At 38.8% G+C, this 19,077-nt stretch overlaps 2 protein-coding genes across 3 annotated transcripts in view; both read left to right on the plus strand.

Moving 5' to 3' along the window:
- The first annotated feature begins 746 nt into the window (after positions 1-746).
- On the plus strand, positions 747-6,476 carry LOC105207899 (ATP-binding cassette sub-family D member 3). Of its 2 annotated transcripts, XM_039447395.1 has the most exons (13): positions 747-1,182; positions 1,257-1,652; positions 1,737-1,782; positions 1,959-2,146; positions 2,231-2,300; positions 2,441-2,538; positions 2,857-3,037; positions 3,124-3,336; positions 3,418-3,487; positions 3,587-4,062; positions 4,353-4,652; positions 4,870-5,031; positions 5,107-6,476. In XM_039447395.1, exons 2-13 carry the CDS (start codon positions 1,537-1,539, stop codon positions 5,182-5,184), a joined length of 1,998 nt encoding a protein of 665 aa, XP_039303329.1. In that variant the 5' UTR covers positions 747-1,182; positions 1,257-1,536; the 3' UTR covers positions 5,185-6,476. The 2 variants fall into 2 exon arrangements, with proteins under 2 accessions (XP_039303329.1, XP_011175883.1); XM_011177581.3 differs by having other exon boundaries at positions 747-1,652.
- A 1,814-nt stretch (positions 6,477-8,290) lies between these two features.
- LOC105207898 (midnolin-A) overlaps positions 8,291-19,077 on the plus strand; it is a 47,741-nt gene continuing 36,954 nt past the window's right edge. Inside the window, 2 exon segments of the mRNA XM_011177578.3 lie at positions 8,291-8,812; positions 8,815-9,325. Coding sequence (XP_011175880.2) covers positions 8,767-8,812; positions 8,815-9,325 — 557 coding nt within the window. The 5' untranslated portion in view covers positions 8,291-8,766.

Consider the following 19,077-nt stretch of genomic DNA (forward strand, 5'->3'; position numbering starts at 1 on the left):
CTACACAGAAAAATTTTTTTTTAATAAAAAGTATTTTCTTAAGACCATTGTTTGTTCTGGTTAAATAAAATATTTACTTTTAAGTAAATGACGTATTAACTTAAGTAATACTTTTACATTTTTTTACATTTAAATAATGATTTTACACATAGACTAACAATATTATTAAATTATTTTTTTAGAAAAAATCTCATAATTATCTTGAATATAAAAATAATCGAACAGTCAATATATTCTAAAATTGTAAGAAAAAATTATTTGATCCAAAGTATTTCATTTTATCTACATAAATATTTCAATCAATAAATTTTAAACGAGACTGTAAGTAAAAAATACTATTAGGACCTACCGAGTAAATAACATTTTTGTGTTAAATAAAATTTTTTTATTTCACGATTTTTTTTTTCACTGCAGAAAAATTTACATATAAAAAGCACATTACTTGGCGATTTTGTGACAGAAACGCTTACAAAATTGTTTTATTAACAATGGAAAGTTATTATTTTGTAAGACATTAGTTCGATAGTAAGATATTAGTTCGATAAAAGATACGTCTGCTGCGATATTGATGATAAATATTGCAGGCAATATTTATCGGAGTAAAAAAAGTATTATAAATATTATAATATTGCATGTGTATGCGTGTATATTTTTGAATAATCATGACTGATCAACATTCTCTTTTTTTCATTCTACTTTGATAACTTTTGTAATTATATAAGCATTTAACAAAAAATATAGTTTTTATAGAGCAAAGTTAAATTTGCACATGATGCAATTGAGAATTAAGAAAAAACAATCGTTTAAAGTCCGTAAGCATGAGAAAATGAGCGCGAGGATCAGTTTCTCGCGTTTCTCACTTAACTCATTTTCCTGAGACAATATAGAGTAAACCTGCAGAGGATTCAGAGAAAGACGCGGGTTCGCCGCCTCTCCTGTATTATAGAATGGTCCATTTTGGGGACCTCGGCCGCGTCGTCGCGCAACACGGCGACTTTCAGCATATCGCTCGAACTCGTGGCGGATGTTTGCAATCTCGAGTGGCACACTCGAAGCGCGTACTTGTATTTTGCACTCTCGTTGCCGGCGTGGATGTCGAAGGAGAAAGAAAGAAAGAGAGAAAGAACGCCGACAACCGCAGGTTTGTGACGGCTAGGTGAGGGAGAGAGGAAAGGCTGGCACGTGAGTACGTTTTATCCCCGGTATATACAATATTACGTGCAACAGCGATATGCACCGCTATTACGTGATCGCAGAAAGTCCACGTCGCAGAACGTCGCCGATGATTGAGTCAACGGCGAGGTCAGGCGAGGCAGCCTGACGTCGTGCTGCCAGCTGCCATTCTCTTTCTCCTTCTCTCCGTCTCGCCTCCCACTCGGCCGGCCACTGCCACTACTACCTCGATACCTAGCGTTCGACTCATCCATGTCCTGGCCCTGGCTTTATGCTCCAAAGGCCACGCGCGATAGTTCAACCGTCGCGCCAAGACGGTGCAGCTGATAACGCGTGCACGCAAACGAGCCTGATACCATCGAGATGGCACCGGCCCTTAGCAAATTCGTCACCAGACGCACGCTGGCCGGCACGGTCGCGATCGGCACGCTGATCTGGATACTGAGAAACCGCAGAAGGAGACGGACGCAGCGGATCAGGTAGATATTGCGCATCAATCGATCGTTATCTTGCGTAGTGTCTCTCACGATCAGTAACGATTGGTAACGATGTGAAACTTGCAGGAGTCAATGGCCCGTCGGCAACGACATTCACTATGTCATCAAGGAGGTAGGTGACCTGATGTGAAAGACAGATCGAGATTGCATTTGGTCTTGGTCTCTTTAGCTGAACTTCTTGCACGGTTTATCTCGTCTCTTTAGAAGTTCAGCTGAAGGGAGAAACGACGAATCGTGCAAGAAGTTCAGCTGAAAAGAACAGATCAGTTGACTAAATGACCTCCGCAGGAGAAGCCGAAGGGCCCCAAGGCGCAGATCAACGCCGTCTTCTTCCGCAGATTGTATCAGCTACTCAAGATCGGTATCCCCGGTATACTGTCGCCGGAGTTTGGCTTTGTACTCCTAATAGCGACCGCACTGGTTGGCAGGACTCTTTGTGACTTATGGCTAATCAATAAGGGCACTCTGATAGAAACGTACGTGCAGTGTTTTTGATTAGTGCAGTTTAAAAAAGTTTTGTCCACATGATGTAGAATTTTTTTTATTAATTATGCCATCAGGTCGATTGTTAATATGGACGGAGCATTGTTCAAGCAGCATTTGCTGACTTTGGTCAGCGTAACTCCGATGGTAAGTGGAGTACAATCGACTTGAAATACAGTATTCATATTATAATCTTTCTACTTAAACAGTCAAGCAGCATATTCTTAGCTTAGTCAATAAGGAAAAAAATTGATCATATGTTAACGTTCCATGTAATATTAATTTAGATCGCAGTTGTGACCAACATACTAAAGTATGGTATATGCGAAATGAAGTTGAGGTTGCGTACAAATATTACGCGTTATTTGCTGGATCATTATCTTAAGTAAGTAGCTGATACATATTTCTTTGTTAATTCAAACTCTGTTTGGTCTGATTTATATCAATATCGGAAATGCGATTATTCCAATTTCTCATTTATGAAACAGCAGACCTGCCATTAATGCATTTGTTATCAATACATGTGTATTCATAATTTCGCAAAATATGCCTTGTCACTGATATCAGCAACATTGCTTTCGTTTAATAATTCATGAGTTAAATAAGTTAGAAATTGAAATAGCATTTATTTACGTTTAAGATATATTAAAAGTTAAAACATATCTTGAATATTTAAGAGCTAATTTTTTTCTCTTTCCCACAGAGGCTACACGTACTACAAAATGAGTAATCTGGATACCCGGATTGCGAATCCAGATCAGCTATTAACTACAGATGTCGATAAATTTTGCGAAAGCTGTACTGATCTTTATAGCAACATAGCGAAACCTGTTTTGGACATTGGACTTTACGTATATAGATTAACAACTACTCTTGGCGGGCAGGTGAGCGTAGCATAAATATTTATTTCATTTAAGAATAATTTACATTTTATTATTACAAAAAATGTCATTTTTCCCACTTTTTGTAGACCCCACTCTTGATACTTTCGTACCTGGTAGTAGCGGGCACTTTTTTGACTCATCTTCGCAAACCTATCGGGACAATGACGGTCAAAGAGCAGCGGCTGGAAGGAGAGTATCGTCACATTAATTCAAGATTGATCGTCAACTCGGAGGAGATAGCGTTTTATGGAGGAAATAACAGAGAAAAACTGACGTTGTTAACTAGCTTTCACAAACTCGTAAGTGTATTTCCAAATATTATTTATATTTTATTAATATCACTTATTAATATCACTTATTTCTCCTGTTTTTTTTTGTAGGTGACTCATCTTCGTAAATTCTTGGAATTTAAGGTCTTGATGGGTGTCGTAGATAATTTCATTGCAAAATGTAAGACGTAATTTACATAGTGATAATTATGTTAATGGCGCGCATATCGTGGTTTATCTATAACTAATTTTCTGATTTTTCGCTATTATCTCTTCTTAGATTTTGCAAGCGTGATTGGATTCTACGCGGTGAGCATACCCTTTTTCCAGGAGAACCATCCCATACTCTCTGGCACACCCAATCATAGGTTCAAATCGTACTACACGTATGGTCGGATGTTAGTGAAGCTGGCCGAGGCTATTGGCCGACTGGTGCTGGCCGGCAGGGAATTGACGCGGTTGGCGGGATTCACGGCGCGGGTCACCGAGATCAAGAAGGTTCTCGACGACTTAAACACCGGGAAATACGAGAGAACGATGATTTCGGATTACAAGGACAACTTAATCGGTAGTCCCGGTAATGGCAGGATTGTGCCGCGCGACAATATTATACGATTTGAGAATGTTCCTTTGGTGACGCCGAATGGAGACGTGCTCATCAAGGAGCTGTCGTTTGAAGTGAAATCGGGGATGAATGTGCTGGTTTGCGGTCCGAATGGCTGCGGCAAGAGCTCCATGTTTAGGATTCTCGGTGAAGTATGTATCCTGTTATCTATGTCGTTCTCGCATATTGTGTTATAGTCAATTCATAAAGACCTGATGTCATTATGATGTTTCATATCTTTGTGCACTAATTTCAATGTCAATATCGATTAAATTATATCGAAATTTGTTTGACTTTTAATATCTTTTATAGATGTTAAGAAAGTTAGTTTTGATATAGAGAATGATAAATTAAAAGTTCTATATTATCCATAAGAATAGGTGTGATAACTTTTGCAGATCTATATATGTCTAATGTTGATTTTAAAAATTTTAATGTTTAGCTGTGGCCAGTCTGGTCTGGAACCATTACGAAACCACCGCGTGGTAAACTCTTTTACATTCCGCAACGTCCTTACATGACGTTAGGCACATTGAGAGACCAGGTCATATATCCCCACACGAAGGAGGAGATGAAGAGACGCGGTAACGCTAACGATGAAGACCTCAAGAAGTTCTTGGAGCTAGTACAATTGACTCATCTGTTAGAAAGGGAAAATCTCGTTAACAGTGAAGAACAGGGTTGGGATGCGGTGGCCGATTGGATGGACGTCTTATCGGGTGGCGAGAAGCAACGTATAGCAGTGAGTCCCTTTTCTATTTTCTCTTGCGCTTACTGGCACTTATCAGTTTGTGAAATAATTTAATCTTATTTATGATTGTGCACCTTGTTGCAATTATAAAATTATCCTATCGATGCTTTAAACTAATTTAAACAGTACAATAACATTATATTTTTTGCTGTATCAGTATTGTATCATGACACTAGTACTTAATAATCTTTTTAATTTATTTACAAAGATGGCTCGGCTGTTTTATCATAAACCGCAATTTGCGATCTTGGACGAGTGCACGAGTGCTGTCAGCGTTGACGTCGAGGATTCCATGTATAGATACTGTAGACAAGAAAACATCACGCTGTTCACGGTCTCGCATCGTCGCTCCCTTTGGAAGCATCACGAGGTATGATTGTTGATCATACAACTCTTTTATGTTATTTTATTTATCATTGCTTAACTTTCTATTTACTGTTTGTAGTACTACTTACACATGGACGGTCGGGGGAGTTTCGAGTTCAAGCCTATCGAACAAGATACGATAGAATTCGGATCGTGAATTCTTGTGTCCCTTGCATACACGAAAATATGCCTGCATGCAAGGGACATCTTAGTCTTTTTTTTTCCATTTAACGATTATTCAACAATTCTTGCAATTTAATAGATAAAATTTCATATATTTAGTAATTTTAATAGATAAAGTGCAATTTAATTACCACGAGAAAGTTTAGTGTTATTGAATATTACATATAGTGCACAAGATGCCTTTACGTAGAATGTATATGCAATATATAGGATTGTATGTACTATACACAAATAGGTACGTGAAATGAAAATAAACCGCGTTATTGTGGTCATTTTCGGCTCTATCACGAATTTTTTCAAGCAGATATGCAATTAAATCTGTCGTGCAGAACGACATATTTTTTAATCAATATTTTGATCAATATATTTTTGATAATATATTATTGAACAAAACTTAAAAGCTTGAAATGTATGTAATATCAGCATAAATGATACGATACTTTTAGATCCTTCTTTGAGGTATTGTAAATATATTCGATTTTTTATAGTGTTTAGAGGTTTCCAGTGTAAATTTTAATTACCAGTGATAAATTGTCTTTCTATTTAGCAGATACTTGCCAAACTAAACAATGTAAATGATATATGTAAGGTTAGAATTTTTAAAATCGTGCGAGAATTTACTAACAGTTGTATCATATTGGAGAAAAAGTGTATATGTACATGTACATGTATATGTACATGACAGGATTTACTATAAAATACGATTTATAAGAATGTAATTATTACCATTATGTATAGATCGCACATATGTCTTGGATATATGTAAATCAAGCCTAAAAAATCATAACGAAATTGTTCAACAATAGGAGGATGCTATGATAAAAAATTATTATAATTGCAGAGTAAATTAAAATCGTTAAAGCATATGTATAAAGGAACACTTTGAGGAACCAATTGCGATTCTCTTTCTTCCATATATTGCAATTGCAGACTTTTTTCTCCGTTAAAAGTTATTACAAGTGATATCGCTTCCGTTGGTATTTAGGAGAAACTTTATAATTCTGCTTTATAATATATTCGTATATACATATCTTAACAGAATTAATAATGTTTTATTGTACTTTGAGATACTTCCTCAATAGTTCGCTATAATTATAAGAAAACACAATGGTTACTTGGACTTATTATTAATAAGTCCAACTTGAACTTATTAATAAGTTCAAAGACGAATAAAAACCAAAATCAAAATATTTTCTTAGCTAAAGTTTCTATGAAGTTAAAAAGTGCAAAGATATTTTGTGACAAATAAAGAGATTTTTCTAATCAGATACGTGTGCAAGTAATTAACAATGTTGTTTGGTTTATCACACTTTTACAAAAATTTTTTATAACCCTTTCATAGTCAAGAAATTTAAAATTTAAAAGAAATTTAATAATTTTGAAAATTTAATTTTTATTAATTTTCACAATTAATGAGATAAAATTATATTTTTGCTAAAAAAAATTGATTAAACAAATTTCTTAAGGTTCTTTGGATGTCATTCAAGTGAAAAGATATTATTTGACAACAGTAAAGCAAATTTTTTTCATGTTTTTTAATGACCTGTATTTTTAAGCTATAAATGCAACGGTTTTTTATTTTTACATTCTTTTTTCTAATTTATTTACGGGTCTAGATTATCAAAATTTTTCTATTCTTTTTTCCCCATTCTCGCTATTCTTCTCATTTTTTTTCTGTTTTAATTTTCAGAGAAATTTCTACGAAATCAAGACATACATTCGCGTTTGAGTATTGCAAAACAAAAGCAATATTTTATAAGAAAAATATATTGTAGATTATCTTATTTATGAATTTTTAATTAATTAAGATATTGAATAAATTAGTGAAAAATAACGAATTTGCATAATTGCTTTAAAATATATTTAGGACGCTCTTTCAGTTCCTGCTCTCAACAGTAAGAAACTTATGCTTAACAGCAATTAATAAATGCTGTTTGATAAACAGCGATTGGTTTAACCATATAATTATTTACAACAAATTTTTTAATTATATTACTTCTTATTCGTTCTAACTCTCTACGTTAAGCAATGAAAAATTAACAATTCTAATCATATTAATGAAACATAAGTACAAATTGATTAAAGTTAATTAAAGTTGAATTGAAGTGATGATCAATTTGGATAAGCCGCGCGGTCGCGTTCGGCACTACTCGGCTCACGTCGCGCCACTTCGGCTGCGCGATCGCGCTCGGCTCGACTCGGCTCGCGTCGTGCAACTTCGACCGCGTATTCGCTCCGTGCTCCGTGCGTGGAACGGGTACAGCGACCGCCGGGTCTGGGAATCTAGCAGAAGCTCCGGGGCTCCGGTTTTCGGTTGCTAGTCGCAGGATTCGAGCGCTCGAGGGCGGGTCGTGTGATGCGTATGTCGTGCGTATCGTGCGTGTCGTGAATATACGTGGAGTGTGCGGGAGCGCGTGGGATAGGCGAACTGCTCGTATACGAGAGAGAGAGAGAGAAAAGGACGAAGGATCTCGCAGAAGAGAGAAGAGGCGCCAGACAGAGAAAGGAAGAAAGAAGGTACACGAAGTCTGGTTGTTCGTAGGGGAGAAAGGACAGAAGGAAGAGCGCGAGGTGGGGAGGAAAAGGGAGAGAAAGAGACTCGTCGCGTTGTACGACTTGTATGTACGTGGTGTGTCGCACAGCGTGCCGAGAAGGTGCAGGAGTAGGAGGAGAAACGAAACGATCAGTGTTCTTTTCCGAGACTAGCGTGGTCTTGGCGAATACTTTATCGCGCGCTGCTTATCGATCGCGTTGCCATCGCCGCCTCCGTTTTTCCTCCGTTGCCGATCTCCTTCGTACAGGACACCGTGCGGACGCGCCGCACGAATTCCGCTCTCCTCTCTCGCGCCGCATATAATCCCCCACCAGTCGTCGTCTCCCCTCGTTCCCTCGCGCCCTTGCTCCAATCTCCTTCACCTCCCCTCTTGCCTCGCGCGCCTTTCGTTCGTCCGTCGCGTTGTTGTCCGCCACCTCCTCTTTGCCGCGTGCGCGCACCGCCACGACGGCCGCTCTCTTCAGGGTGCCGGCTGCCTTCGTTCGTCCGACGCTTCTCCGTGCGTGGCGCGCGGAGCGGAAGGAGGAAGAGCGGCGGCGGCGGCGGCGGCGGTGGGACGCCGGGAGGAGTGCAGGTGCAGGTGCATGCATATAGACGGCGGTGACGACGACGTACGCGGCGTACCCACGTAGGGGAGCGCTAGGTCTCTCGAACGAGGCGAGAGGGGGAGGAAGGTGAAGAAGAAGAAGTCAGCGGGGACGGGCGCGGAAAGAGGGAAAGCAGAAGAGGGAGAAAGAGGAGGCGGGCGGCGGCGGCGGCGGCGACGGCAGCAGCAGGAACAGCAGACGGAGAGGCATACACGCGAGCGCGTAGCGGCGGAAAGCGCTAGTCGCGGAGCGCGAGACGGGTCGACGTCTTCGTCCTTGCCTCGTCGCGTCCCGTTGTCCTCGTGCATGATCAAAAAAAGTTTCTTATTCTCGTTATTGTCGTGCCAGTGCCAGTGCCGCCTCGATCGACGGTATAGTGTTCCCCACCCTTCGTCTCCTCCGGCACCGTGGCAGGATGGACGACACCGCGGGCCCACCGCGAACGTCGGACGTAGCAGCGGCGATGGAAGCGAGAGCGACGACGCTAGCAGCAGCAGCAGCAGCAGCAGCAGCAGCGGCGGCGGCGGCGGCGGCACCACCACTACCACCACCACCACCTCAAAGATGCGGACGATCGACGATGACGACGCGAGTGCCGCCCCCGCGTCATCCGCCGCCCCAACCGTCGGCGGCGACGCCGCCGTCGATCCCGTCGAGTGTCGTGATCGGAACGCTATGATGAGAGCCGCGTCCCCGGAGCCGCGCGACGCTGCCGCTGTCACTGTTTCCTGTCCGGCGACGACGACGACGCCGCAGCTGCCGCCGTCACCGCAGCCGGGGTGTGGCTGCGTGGCTGCGGCTAACGCGGCCACCGCGCTCGACAAGGACGAGATCACCGTGTGCATCACGCCGACCACCGGCGGCCAGTTCGAGCTCGCGGTGGACCGCAACGACACCGTGGAGAATCTCAAGAAGATCATCTCCAAGAAGTTGAAGGTCGCCAAGGAGCGCATCTGCCTGCTGCATCGTGAGAGGTGAGTGAGGATGCTCCCCCCTCCCCTGTCTTTTCCTTTCTTACCTCTCGGCGCGATTTCGGCTTGCGGGGAATACTGCGTGGATACTGGTGGATACCTATAGCGGGCTCCCGAACTCGCCGAAATCGTGACCTTGATTCTCCTGTTTTTTTTTGTTTTGTTTTTTTAGAGGTTAAATTCGCGTAAGCTGTTCGCCTTTTAAGTGGAGCAAACAGAGAAACACGGATAACAGGATGTGATAATCGTTTAATTAATAACAGAAACATATATTTGCGAGAGATCACGGCCTTTTTTATTTCTCACGATTGACTTCGTCTGTTTCTCTCGTGTGGCTTGTTACATCTCGAGATAGGCTTTTAAGGCGAGGGGGGAAAAAAAAGGACAAAAGTTCGCATTCGAGAAGAGGTGTTTGAAGAGAAAGTACAAGAGAGCCGAGAAGAATAGATCGGAGATCTCGATCGTACCTTAGGTTTTAACTGCGTCTTTTTACGCTTCTCGCTCTTAAATCGAGACAATTACATTCCGACAACAATCACATTCCGACAGAAGGAGAGGCTTGCTGGAAAAACACCGGGAAACGTAGCGTAAAATTCAGTTACATGCTATGGGAAAAAAGTGTGTAAAATCATATGAGCGACGGTTAAAGTCGCATGATTTGACAATGGATATTACGCTTGCTCCGTTGCTGCGTAATGTTTTACACGCTTTTTTCTCAAAGACAGATCGCCTGCACTGAGAAAAAATTATTTATCAAAAAAGTAAAATATTTAGTTTGGTACGTTTGAGTAAATGTTAGGTTGGTTCAACGATTATTTAGTTGCACTAGAAAAGGTATAATTCATTCGTACAATTCATTTGTCGATCTTTAACATTTCTTTATTAAAAATTAACTAAATTATACACAAATAAGGTGGGCACATGAAAGTTAAACGCAGTTATTAAGGTGCGATTCAGGCGGTTTAATTTTAAACAATCTTGAAACGACTACATTAATTTTTAAATTACTTGTAATTATTGAGAGTTCCTACACTGAACGAAGAATAATTAAATTTTAATAAATATTTGAATAGTTGCAATGAAATATTTACTAAATGTAAATATTTATTTAGTACAAGAACTAATTTAACTATTATGTTTTTTTTTAGTAAATATTTGTGTACCGTAGGTAAATATTTCGATTGCAACTATTCAAACAAATATTTATTGCAATTTAATGTAATTTTTTTCTCTCAATGTACACTATTTATTTTTAACTAAACCCACTTAATATTTAGTTGAACGTATCGCAGTAAATATTTTAGTTTTTCGAAAAACAAATTCTTTTTCCAGCGCTTCGCGTTCCTTCTCTCGATTTTTTCCTTCGCAACCGGGCAAAAATGCGTCCTCGCCTCTTGACCGCCATCGGCTTTATCACGCTCTCCGCGCGTGGAAACGAAACGAGACGGAACGCGCGACTCGGTGAACCGAGGCGGAGAGACACCAGGCCGAACGTAAAGAAACGTAAAACCGTGGGATGAATCACGAGGAATTATCGTCGGTCAGCTGAAACGTTCGTGATATCCGGCGACGTGCACGGAGCCTCGTCTTTCGCGAGCGAGCAAGCGCGATCGCAACGTGTGCACCGCTCCCCAGCGTTGTTGTCTCGTGGTGACGTCTCAAAGGTGGAAACCAAGGAGAGCCGTCGTCGCGACGACGCCCGGACGACGACGCGGTGCGTGTCCCGCTCTGTCGCTTCTATTTTTCCCACGAGCGCGACGTGCGTTCGAATCGGACCTCGCCCCATGCTCCGGCTCCGTAAAGAAAGAAGAGAAAGAGAGTACGAGAGCGAGAAAGAGTGAGAGAGAGAGGGAGAGAGAGAGAGAAGGCGGGGATAGGGGCAGGAGAGAGGAAGGGAAGGCAGAATAGAGACCCGGGTAGAGAGAACGAATGAACGTGTGCAGACTCGTCCTTCGTGCCGGTGCACTTTTGGACGCCGAGAAGAGGAGGAGGAAGAGGAAGAAAAGAGCGAAAGAGAGGGACAAAGTGCACATACACCCGGTGTGTGCGATATACCGGGTGTCTCAGAGACGGTAGAGTTCGATGCTCGGCAAAAAATGAAGGAAACAGAGCGTCGCGTCTATCATTTGAAGCATTAGAGAAATACTTGGTGAGATAGACCAAACGTTTAGTTAAACAGTGATGAAATAAATTTTGCAGTTACTGGTACTACAAGCTCAGTTACATTTAACGAACCGTTTGCTTATAAGTTGTATAAAAACAATTGTTTGGTTAAGGCCATACTGAAAAAAATTATGTTCAAGTATATTTATTTTCATCATCACTTCCTTATGAAATTCCTTTTGATTTAAAAAAATATTTTCTAAATTTAAAAATAAATTGTTCTTTACTATTATAGTTAATATTGATTTATAATGTTAAAATAAATATATTTACTTGAATATAAAAAACTTTTTTTTATTGTACAGATTGTTTGATCAAAACAACTACATATGTAGTAATTATAACTATAAAATTTATTTAATCACTTTTTAACTAAACGTTTTGGTCTATCTCATCAAATATTTCTTTCAGCGAAGGATTATCTGTGTGTGAAAAAAATGAATTATTTGGCGTATTTCGATTGGTAGGGCCAGAATAAAAAAAAACAATAACAATTATTAATTCCTGAATAGATAATCCCTTTATCTTTAGATACTGTTGTATTCAAACAAAACAAGAGTTCTCGCTTCGAAGAACTTGGAGCATTCGAGAGGATGAGACACGAAATGACGATCTTATCGTTTTCTTCGTTTGCTGTTCTAGATAAAAAAAACATATAGGTATTCTTACGCGCGTGTGTCGCAAGTTTACCGGGTGTATTCAGGTTGAAAGTCTTTTCGAAGCTTGAATAACTCCGTGGCGATTATTCATTCATTACGTCTTATCTCTATGCTAAAACGTTAAAAATGCTGAAACGCTAAATTTGAGATGGTAATCTGCCACTCGATCCTTATTATCACATCACGATGTGCTTACATTTTTACGAGATTATTTGAAATTGGATACGCGTTTTTCGAAACCTTTTTTTTTCTCACAATAACACAGCGTTGTCATTCTATTTATCTTATCAGTTGCGCAGTTTCTCAAGTTTCCCGACGCAGATATTTTTTTCCCCGATCTTTTGTGCTACTTCAAATCAGTATGTTAAAATATTCAACGCGTAAATCGCCATATTTATCTAAACTTAAATATTTACGCGATGCATATCGATACATATAGCACGCATAAAGAGGAGTATCGTACAACAAAAGTGAATGTTTGAAAACTTTCATTTATACATATTGGTAGACCAAACGTTTTGTTGAATAGTGATCAAATAAATTTTACAGTTGTAATCATACCTATAATAAATTATATAATTGTTTTGACCAAACAATTTGTAGCTTAAGCAAACAATTGTTTTTATACAACCAAGTGATTTATAAAATATAACTAAGTGTTTGGTACCAGTAATTGCAAAATTTACTTGAGCACTGTTTAACTAAACGATTGGTTGATATTTCTCTTGATGTGTACCTCGCGTATATTTTATCAATCACTTCGTATTCTTTACTTAAAAAAAACCCAGCGGTACTAATTTAAAATCCAGAAGAGAAATAAAGTTCTGCTAACTTAAATAGGATTCCATGGAATTTCCGGCGAAGGGAAGAAAGGTCCTCCCCGGATTTGCCTGAGTACCGATAACCCCACGGCTCCAGCCGTGGCTCCCCGAAGTATCGACCTATCCTCCTGAAACCGCCTGTATACGTTGCTCTCGTAGGCGTTCGTGGGGGCCGCAGCGCGGATCCATCCACCTCCACTACCACCACCTCCTGCCGCCGCTTCGTGCGAGTACGCGAGAGAAATATGGTAGAGTGGAAGGTTGGCATACCGCGGTGAGCAGTCGAGAAAGAAACGGTGGGGGAGACGGCAGGAGGAGGCGGCGGAGGTGGTGTGTAGTAGTATAGTAGGTAGAGGATATCTCGGGAAATCGCGCTCCCGTAAAGTGGAACAGTGACAGCCATCTGCGGTGGTAGGCAGCGAGAGAGAGAAAGAGAGAGACACGAAAGAGGCGGCGAGAGAAGGCAGGACGGAGAAAGGAATCTATTTTATTATTCGGGATAAGATCCGCCAGAATGAGTATGACTAAACAGAAATTGTAGACAGGAGAAAATGTAATTGTAATAATAGCAAACAGAAAGGCATGACGGAACGTAATCAGATATATATAAATAAAGCGCGCTGATATTTTTACAAAAGTTGTACGGTAAAAAAAGCATAAACGCAAAGTAGGCGTTTTATGGATGGTAAAAGGAAAGAAGCTTATCCACTCAGTTCTTTGCTACTCTTTAATTGCTTCGCGAAATTCACCGATAAGTGAATTTTCTCACATATTTAAGGGGTAGCACCACCTCTGAGGCCCTAAAATAATACCTAAGTATTCGGGAATTTATTGTGGGTAAATGAATAACTTTATATAAAAAAAACTTAGAGGGCTTTATTACAAATATTTTTTATTCGTCAATATAGCTATCCCCATAAAGCTGTCCTTCCACGAATTCAGCAGCCTCATTATATTCCTTTCTTGATGCTAATAATGATATTCTGGCCTCTTTTGCTTCGTGGGTGAAACTGCACTCGGCAAGTGCGACGCGTCGCGCATCCGATTCTTGGCAAAAATGATGACAAGTAGGGCCCACCATGAGGTTCAAGACTTGCATCATTTTTATTAGACCATTGTAGCCATAATTATAATAGCAAACAGCCAAGTTTGTTGCTATATCTAAAATGTCTTTGCCACTTGAATAGGATTTTGGAGCCATCGACCATATTGTAGCGTTGAAACTCTCGTTACAATTTTGTGTAAAGCTTCCTATACATCTTGTGAGTAACTCATCGCTACTAAATTCTTTATAAATCGGCTGTACAGCTTTGAATACATCTACATTTTGGCTCGTGTTTGTAATCAGAGAGTTTATTAGTGGCCTTTGCTTTTTCATACGAGCATCACGAATTTTCGCCGGTAGGACAGTAATCATGCTGCGGCTTACTATCGGTGGAAATTTTGTGATAAATTGTCGCCCATATTTCTTTCCTCATATCTTCAATGGAATCCTTATTTCGTTGTATTGCTGAGCCATAATAAACTGACAGTTCATCAATAAGTTTTCCAGTTAATTTATCCTTGCCATCGAGGCTTTTCGTATTTTCTTTTAAGTTGCGCAGACGGGTCCCCATGCGTTTTTGAACATGGCTTACGCATTCTTTTTTGGACACAGTCAAATCGTCGTAAGGTTCACTATCTAACATGCCCTTAAACGTCTTACTATCGCCGTCACCTACATAACAGTGATATTTCAGGCCATGTAACTCTTCGGAACGAGAAAACATTTCGATGACTGAGTCAGCTTCTATTTTGCCGGAAGATTCCTCGTGGTTCGCTTGGCATTCGTTTGCATGATTTTCTAGCTATTCGTCATATTCAGCAGTGTTTTTTTTCTCTTTTCCCAGAATTCGCATCCTTTACAATATTTTGATTTAACAATCACATCTAAAACTTTATGTGTATACCAGCCGATTAACGTAGTAATTCCAAATAAAGAAAAAAAACGCCTCTTTTGCACTAAGATCCATCGCCGGATACTGTCAAGCCAGTGTTTTCCCCATGTGTTTTCTTCATTAAGTCTATTTTCCTCGATAGCTGCATTTTTTATTGACCTCTCACAAACAGCTGCAGTAGCGACGGAAATATTTTTTATAACAGTGTCATAAAAAGATTGAAAAATTGGATGCGGTAAGTTCATAAAGGCGCAAAATTTAGTAATGCCGTTTAGGCCGATGCCAAGTAGTCTCATAGCAAACACGATACGATGATTTATATCATGAGCAGTTTGTTCAATTAGAGGAACTCCATTAATAACAGTTGGTCCGCATCCTTTACAGTTCACTGCAATTTTATAGCCTAAATCTTTCTTACTTTGATCAATAAATGTAATATTTATTTTGCACTGCTTATATATATTAATATCTGAGATAACGTGGAAAATACAGTGAGAAAATCGATAAAGCGATACTCAAAGGACGAAGAAACATGTACATCGTATTCTTCATTTGAAGACTTCAGCTTTTTCGCAGAGGTGCACACGCTCTCAGTTGCCTTCTCTAATACCTATCGATTCAATGGCTTTCTTCCTTTAATAGTACGTTGAGAAGCACATTCAGACGAATCACGGCTACCTTTCTTCCCACTGTATAGTCGTGAGCTAAAAGGTTGCAACACATTTTCTTTGATGGTAGATGGTTTGATGCTTAATTGGTTGGATCCACAGGTAAAAACCAATGACGTTCGCCGTTTGATGAACAAGTCTACATTTCAAAAACAATCGAAGAAAATGTGTTGCAACCTTTTAGCTCACGACTATACAGTTTTTTTGTATCACTCATAGTGTTTAATACTCTCAAAATTGATCGCAAAGACAGATTAATACAATGCGCGTGCTTTCTAGCCATTAGCTAAGGACTAATGGTGTCGCATAAATGCAGAAATCGATGCTTCCAAAACTATTTACTAATATAAGTAATGACATCTATATCATGTTAGTCAAAGGTTTATTTTTGGTACATAAATGGGCCCATATACCTACGGAACATGGAGAAGACGAGGCCGCTCCGAATCGCTTGCAGCTGCTCGGTAAACGCACAGAGACGATTCACTTGATCAGCTCAAACACTATAATACGGTTCGAATTTTGTTCCAGAACTACTTGCGTCATATTTTTATAAGTATAAATTAATAATTTAAGAAAAAAAATCGATTTTGTTAAACCTTAAGAATGGTGTTACTTCGGATTAGAGTTGAGCATATCTGTGATTTTTCATTCACAGTGATAATTGTGAATGTGATTTTTTTTTATCAGTGATTTTTAGCAGTGAACTGTGAATGCTTAAAATCATGATTTAGGTATAATATATACTAGGTAAATTATCAATTAAAGTTTTATTATGATTTTATCAAATTTTACATCGAACAAAATACATTTTAGAGAAGACACAGTCATGTGTAAATATTTATTATAATAATCTATAATATATATTATAAAAAACGTAAACTAAAACTTTTATTTAATAAATCTTAGATTCTAATTTGTACTTTGCATTGCAAATAATCTTTAATTACGCATTTTAATGTATAGCTTTTTAATTTGGTGATTACCCGACAGTGCGGAAAGCCAAAAGTCTCATTCACACTATTCACAGTGAATTTTCATTTTGTTTACAGGTCGTGAACGTGAATTTTTATTATCAGTGACTAATTCACAGGTAGTGAATTTTCGCTCAACTCTACTTCGGATTGAAAAATATAAGATCGTGCACGCAAGTAACCAAGGGAGAAATTGAGAGACAAAGAAAAAATTTTCATGTATTATTTTTTTATTTTGTAAATACAACTTTTTATTATATATTTCACAATATATAATTTTTATATATTTTGTAATATGTATTTTACATATAATTTTTTTCAAAAGTTAATTGCCAACATGAGCCTAGTGCTGTTATCCGAGCGATCGATATAATTTTTTATTATATATATATTTATATTATACATATAATTTCGATGATCTTTCTTTCTTACTTGCTTGCTTTTAGTCCTCGGCATTTTTTCTTCTGCCTCTTGTTCTCTTACGGTGCCTCCGCGCGTAATTCCTTCTCGTCGTTGATTCCCTCTCTCTCTTTCTTTCTCTCCTTCTCTCTCTCACACACTCGCATCTCTTCTCTTCGCGTGTTCCTTGGCCCGGCTCTGTCGAGCCACTATTCGCCGCCGCTCGTTTCTTTGTGCCTGCCGGGGCAGTTTCAGGCGCAGGTAGCACGCCGGATCTTTTTCCTCCTCCGAACAACACGTACATACGCACGTGTGGCGTGCGTGTCCTCGAGATACGGGCAGCTATGCGTGTATCGGTTCGGCAGCATCATAGCAGGAGCATGCTTGACATGTCCGCTGCCGAGAGAATATTTTCGATGAACACGAATGCGCATTATTAAAGGGAGATTTTTCGGAACCTGCAAACACGCGCTGAAAATAATATTAACAGATCGATTTTGCGTTATAGTTTTATTAATCATTGTCTATTGCATTGCGCGAAATGGTTATGGATGGAAATGTGAATGAAACCAAATGTCACGATATCTTTTTCTTTCCTCTTGATATTTTTACCTTTTAACATAAAATTACAAACATGAGAAAAAAGTGATGTTTATATCCCTTATTTTGCAACCTTTGCATTGCATCATCATTATGCAAAAATGGTAAAATTAGAAGGTTACTGGAAAGAACGGAAATATCAAAGGGGTAATTCTACCCTTTACATCCTGTGTATCTGTATTCTCTGATAGTTCCATTGGCTAAGTGAAGATCATGCAAACGAACACGAGAATATATATTTACAGATATTGTATTCCGATCTGTTTTATAAATGGCCAGTTTCCGTTTTTCTTTTCGTTTTAAAGGAACTATTTTAATTCGGAACGCAAAAAAGTGCCTATTTTTGTGAAACTTTAAAAATTGCTGCACGTTTTTTTCTATGTCGTTTTCATACATCTACTTATACGTACACTGAGAAAAAAAAGTTCTTAACTGTGTCTGTGAAGTTAGCTTGACTAAAATGTTCAACACGATTCAATTTTTTCAGTTCAATTATTTATGTACTTAATTCAAATACATAAAATACTTGACTTTGATTTAAGCATTTATATATTTAATTTAAATACATAAATACTTGAATTGAAGAAATTTAATTAAGTTGAAAATTTTAAGTCAAGTTAATAACTTTTTATTTTTAGTGTATGTATGTATTTCGTAGATAAATTTTGATAGCTAAATATTTGTTAGTTTTTACGTAACTCGAAAACAAACACATTTTTCAAGTTGGCTAACATGATTTTTCAAGAATGCTGAAACCTGTAAAATATGTGATAAACTGAGACATCTGTCCGATATGTCACGTAGGAGTGTAAAATAATTCTTAAAATGATGCATTTACAGCTCAAAAATCTATCACAGCAATTTTGACAGTTGAGAAATGTACCAATATTTCAAGAATCATTTTACACTTTTACGTGACACACCGAAACAGATGTCTCAGTTCACTGAATATTTTACAAGTTTCAGAATTACGGAATTATTCTATTTTTAAGGGAAAACTAATAAAACAAAGCTGTACATAGTAAATAATTTCTTGCTTGTTATTTCTTGCCTCTGACGTCGTATAAACAATATTGTATCGCGAGAAAGCCGAGCTTTAAGAATGTATATTTCAAAACATTACCACAAGTATAAAAATGTCATAGATTGTTCTATTATCGCGTTAGAGTATCTACGTAAAACTTGATCACAATTCTCTTATTGGTTAAAAATTTATTTAAGAAGTGTGTATCTTCAGTTTTAAAATTTTGACAACTTTTTACTTGTATTGCTAAAACATCTTTGAATGACGAATTGAAGAGAATGCAGCGGGGAGGCCTAGAAAAATGAACTCTGGAAGCGGGATGGTGATGGTGCGGAGAGATTAACGAAAGAAACGATTGATCGATATATATAATTTTACTTGTTTAACAGTACAATATTGATATTAATACGCGACGGTGATGTGCTCGCGGCCGTAGTCAAGTGAGATCTGCTTTGTCCGGGCCAACGATTTCACTTTTGAATCGTTGCTGATCGAACGGGTTCGAAATTT

This window comes from Solenopsis invicta, chromosome 3, assembly GCF_016802725.1.
Source record: "Solenopsis invicta isolate M01_SB chromosome 3, UNIL_Sinv_3.0, whole genome shotgun sequence".
Classification (NCBI taxonomy): Eukaryota; Metazoa; Arthropoda; class Insecta; order Hymenoptera; family Formicidae; genus Solenopsis; species Solenopsis invicta.

Excerpts from the sequence above, each read along its gene's own strand:
- LOC105207899 (XM_011177581.3), top strand. The coding sequence starts at position 1,537 with ATGGCACCGGCCCTTAGCAAATTCGTCACCAGACGCACGCTGGCCGGC. Across the intron at positions 2,147-2,230 it reads AAGGGCACTCTGATAGAAAC|GTCGATTGTTAATATGGACG; the intron begins GTACGTGCAGTG and ends TTATGCCATCAG. Across the intron at positions 5,032-5,106 it reads CCCTTTGGAAGCATCACGAG|TACTACTTACACATGGACGG; the intron begins GTATGATTGTTG and ends TACTGTTTGTAG.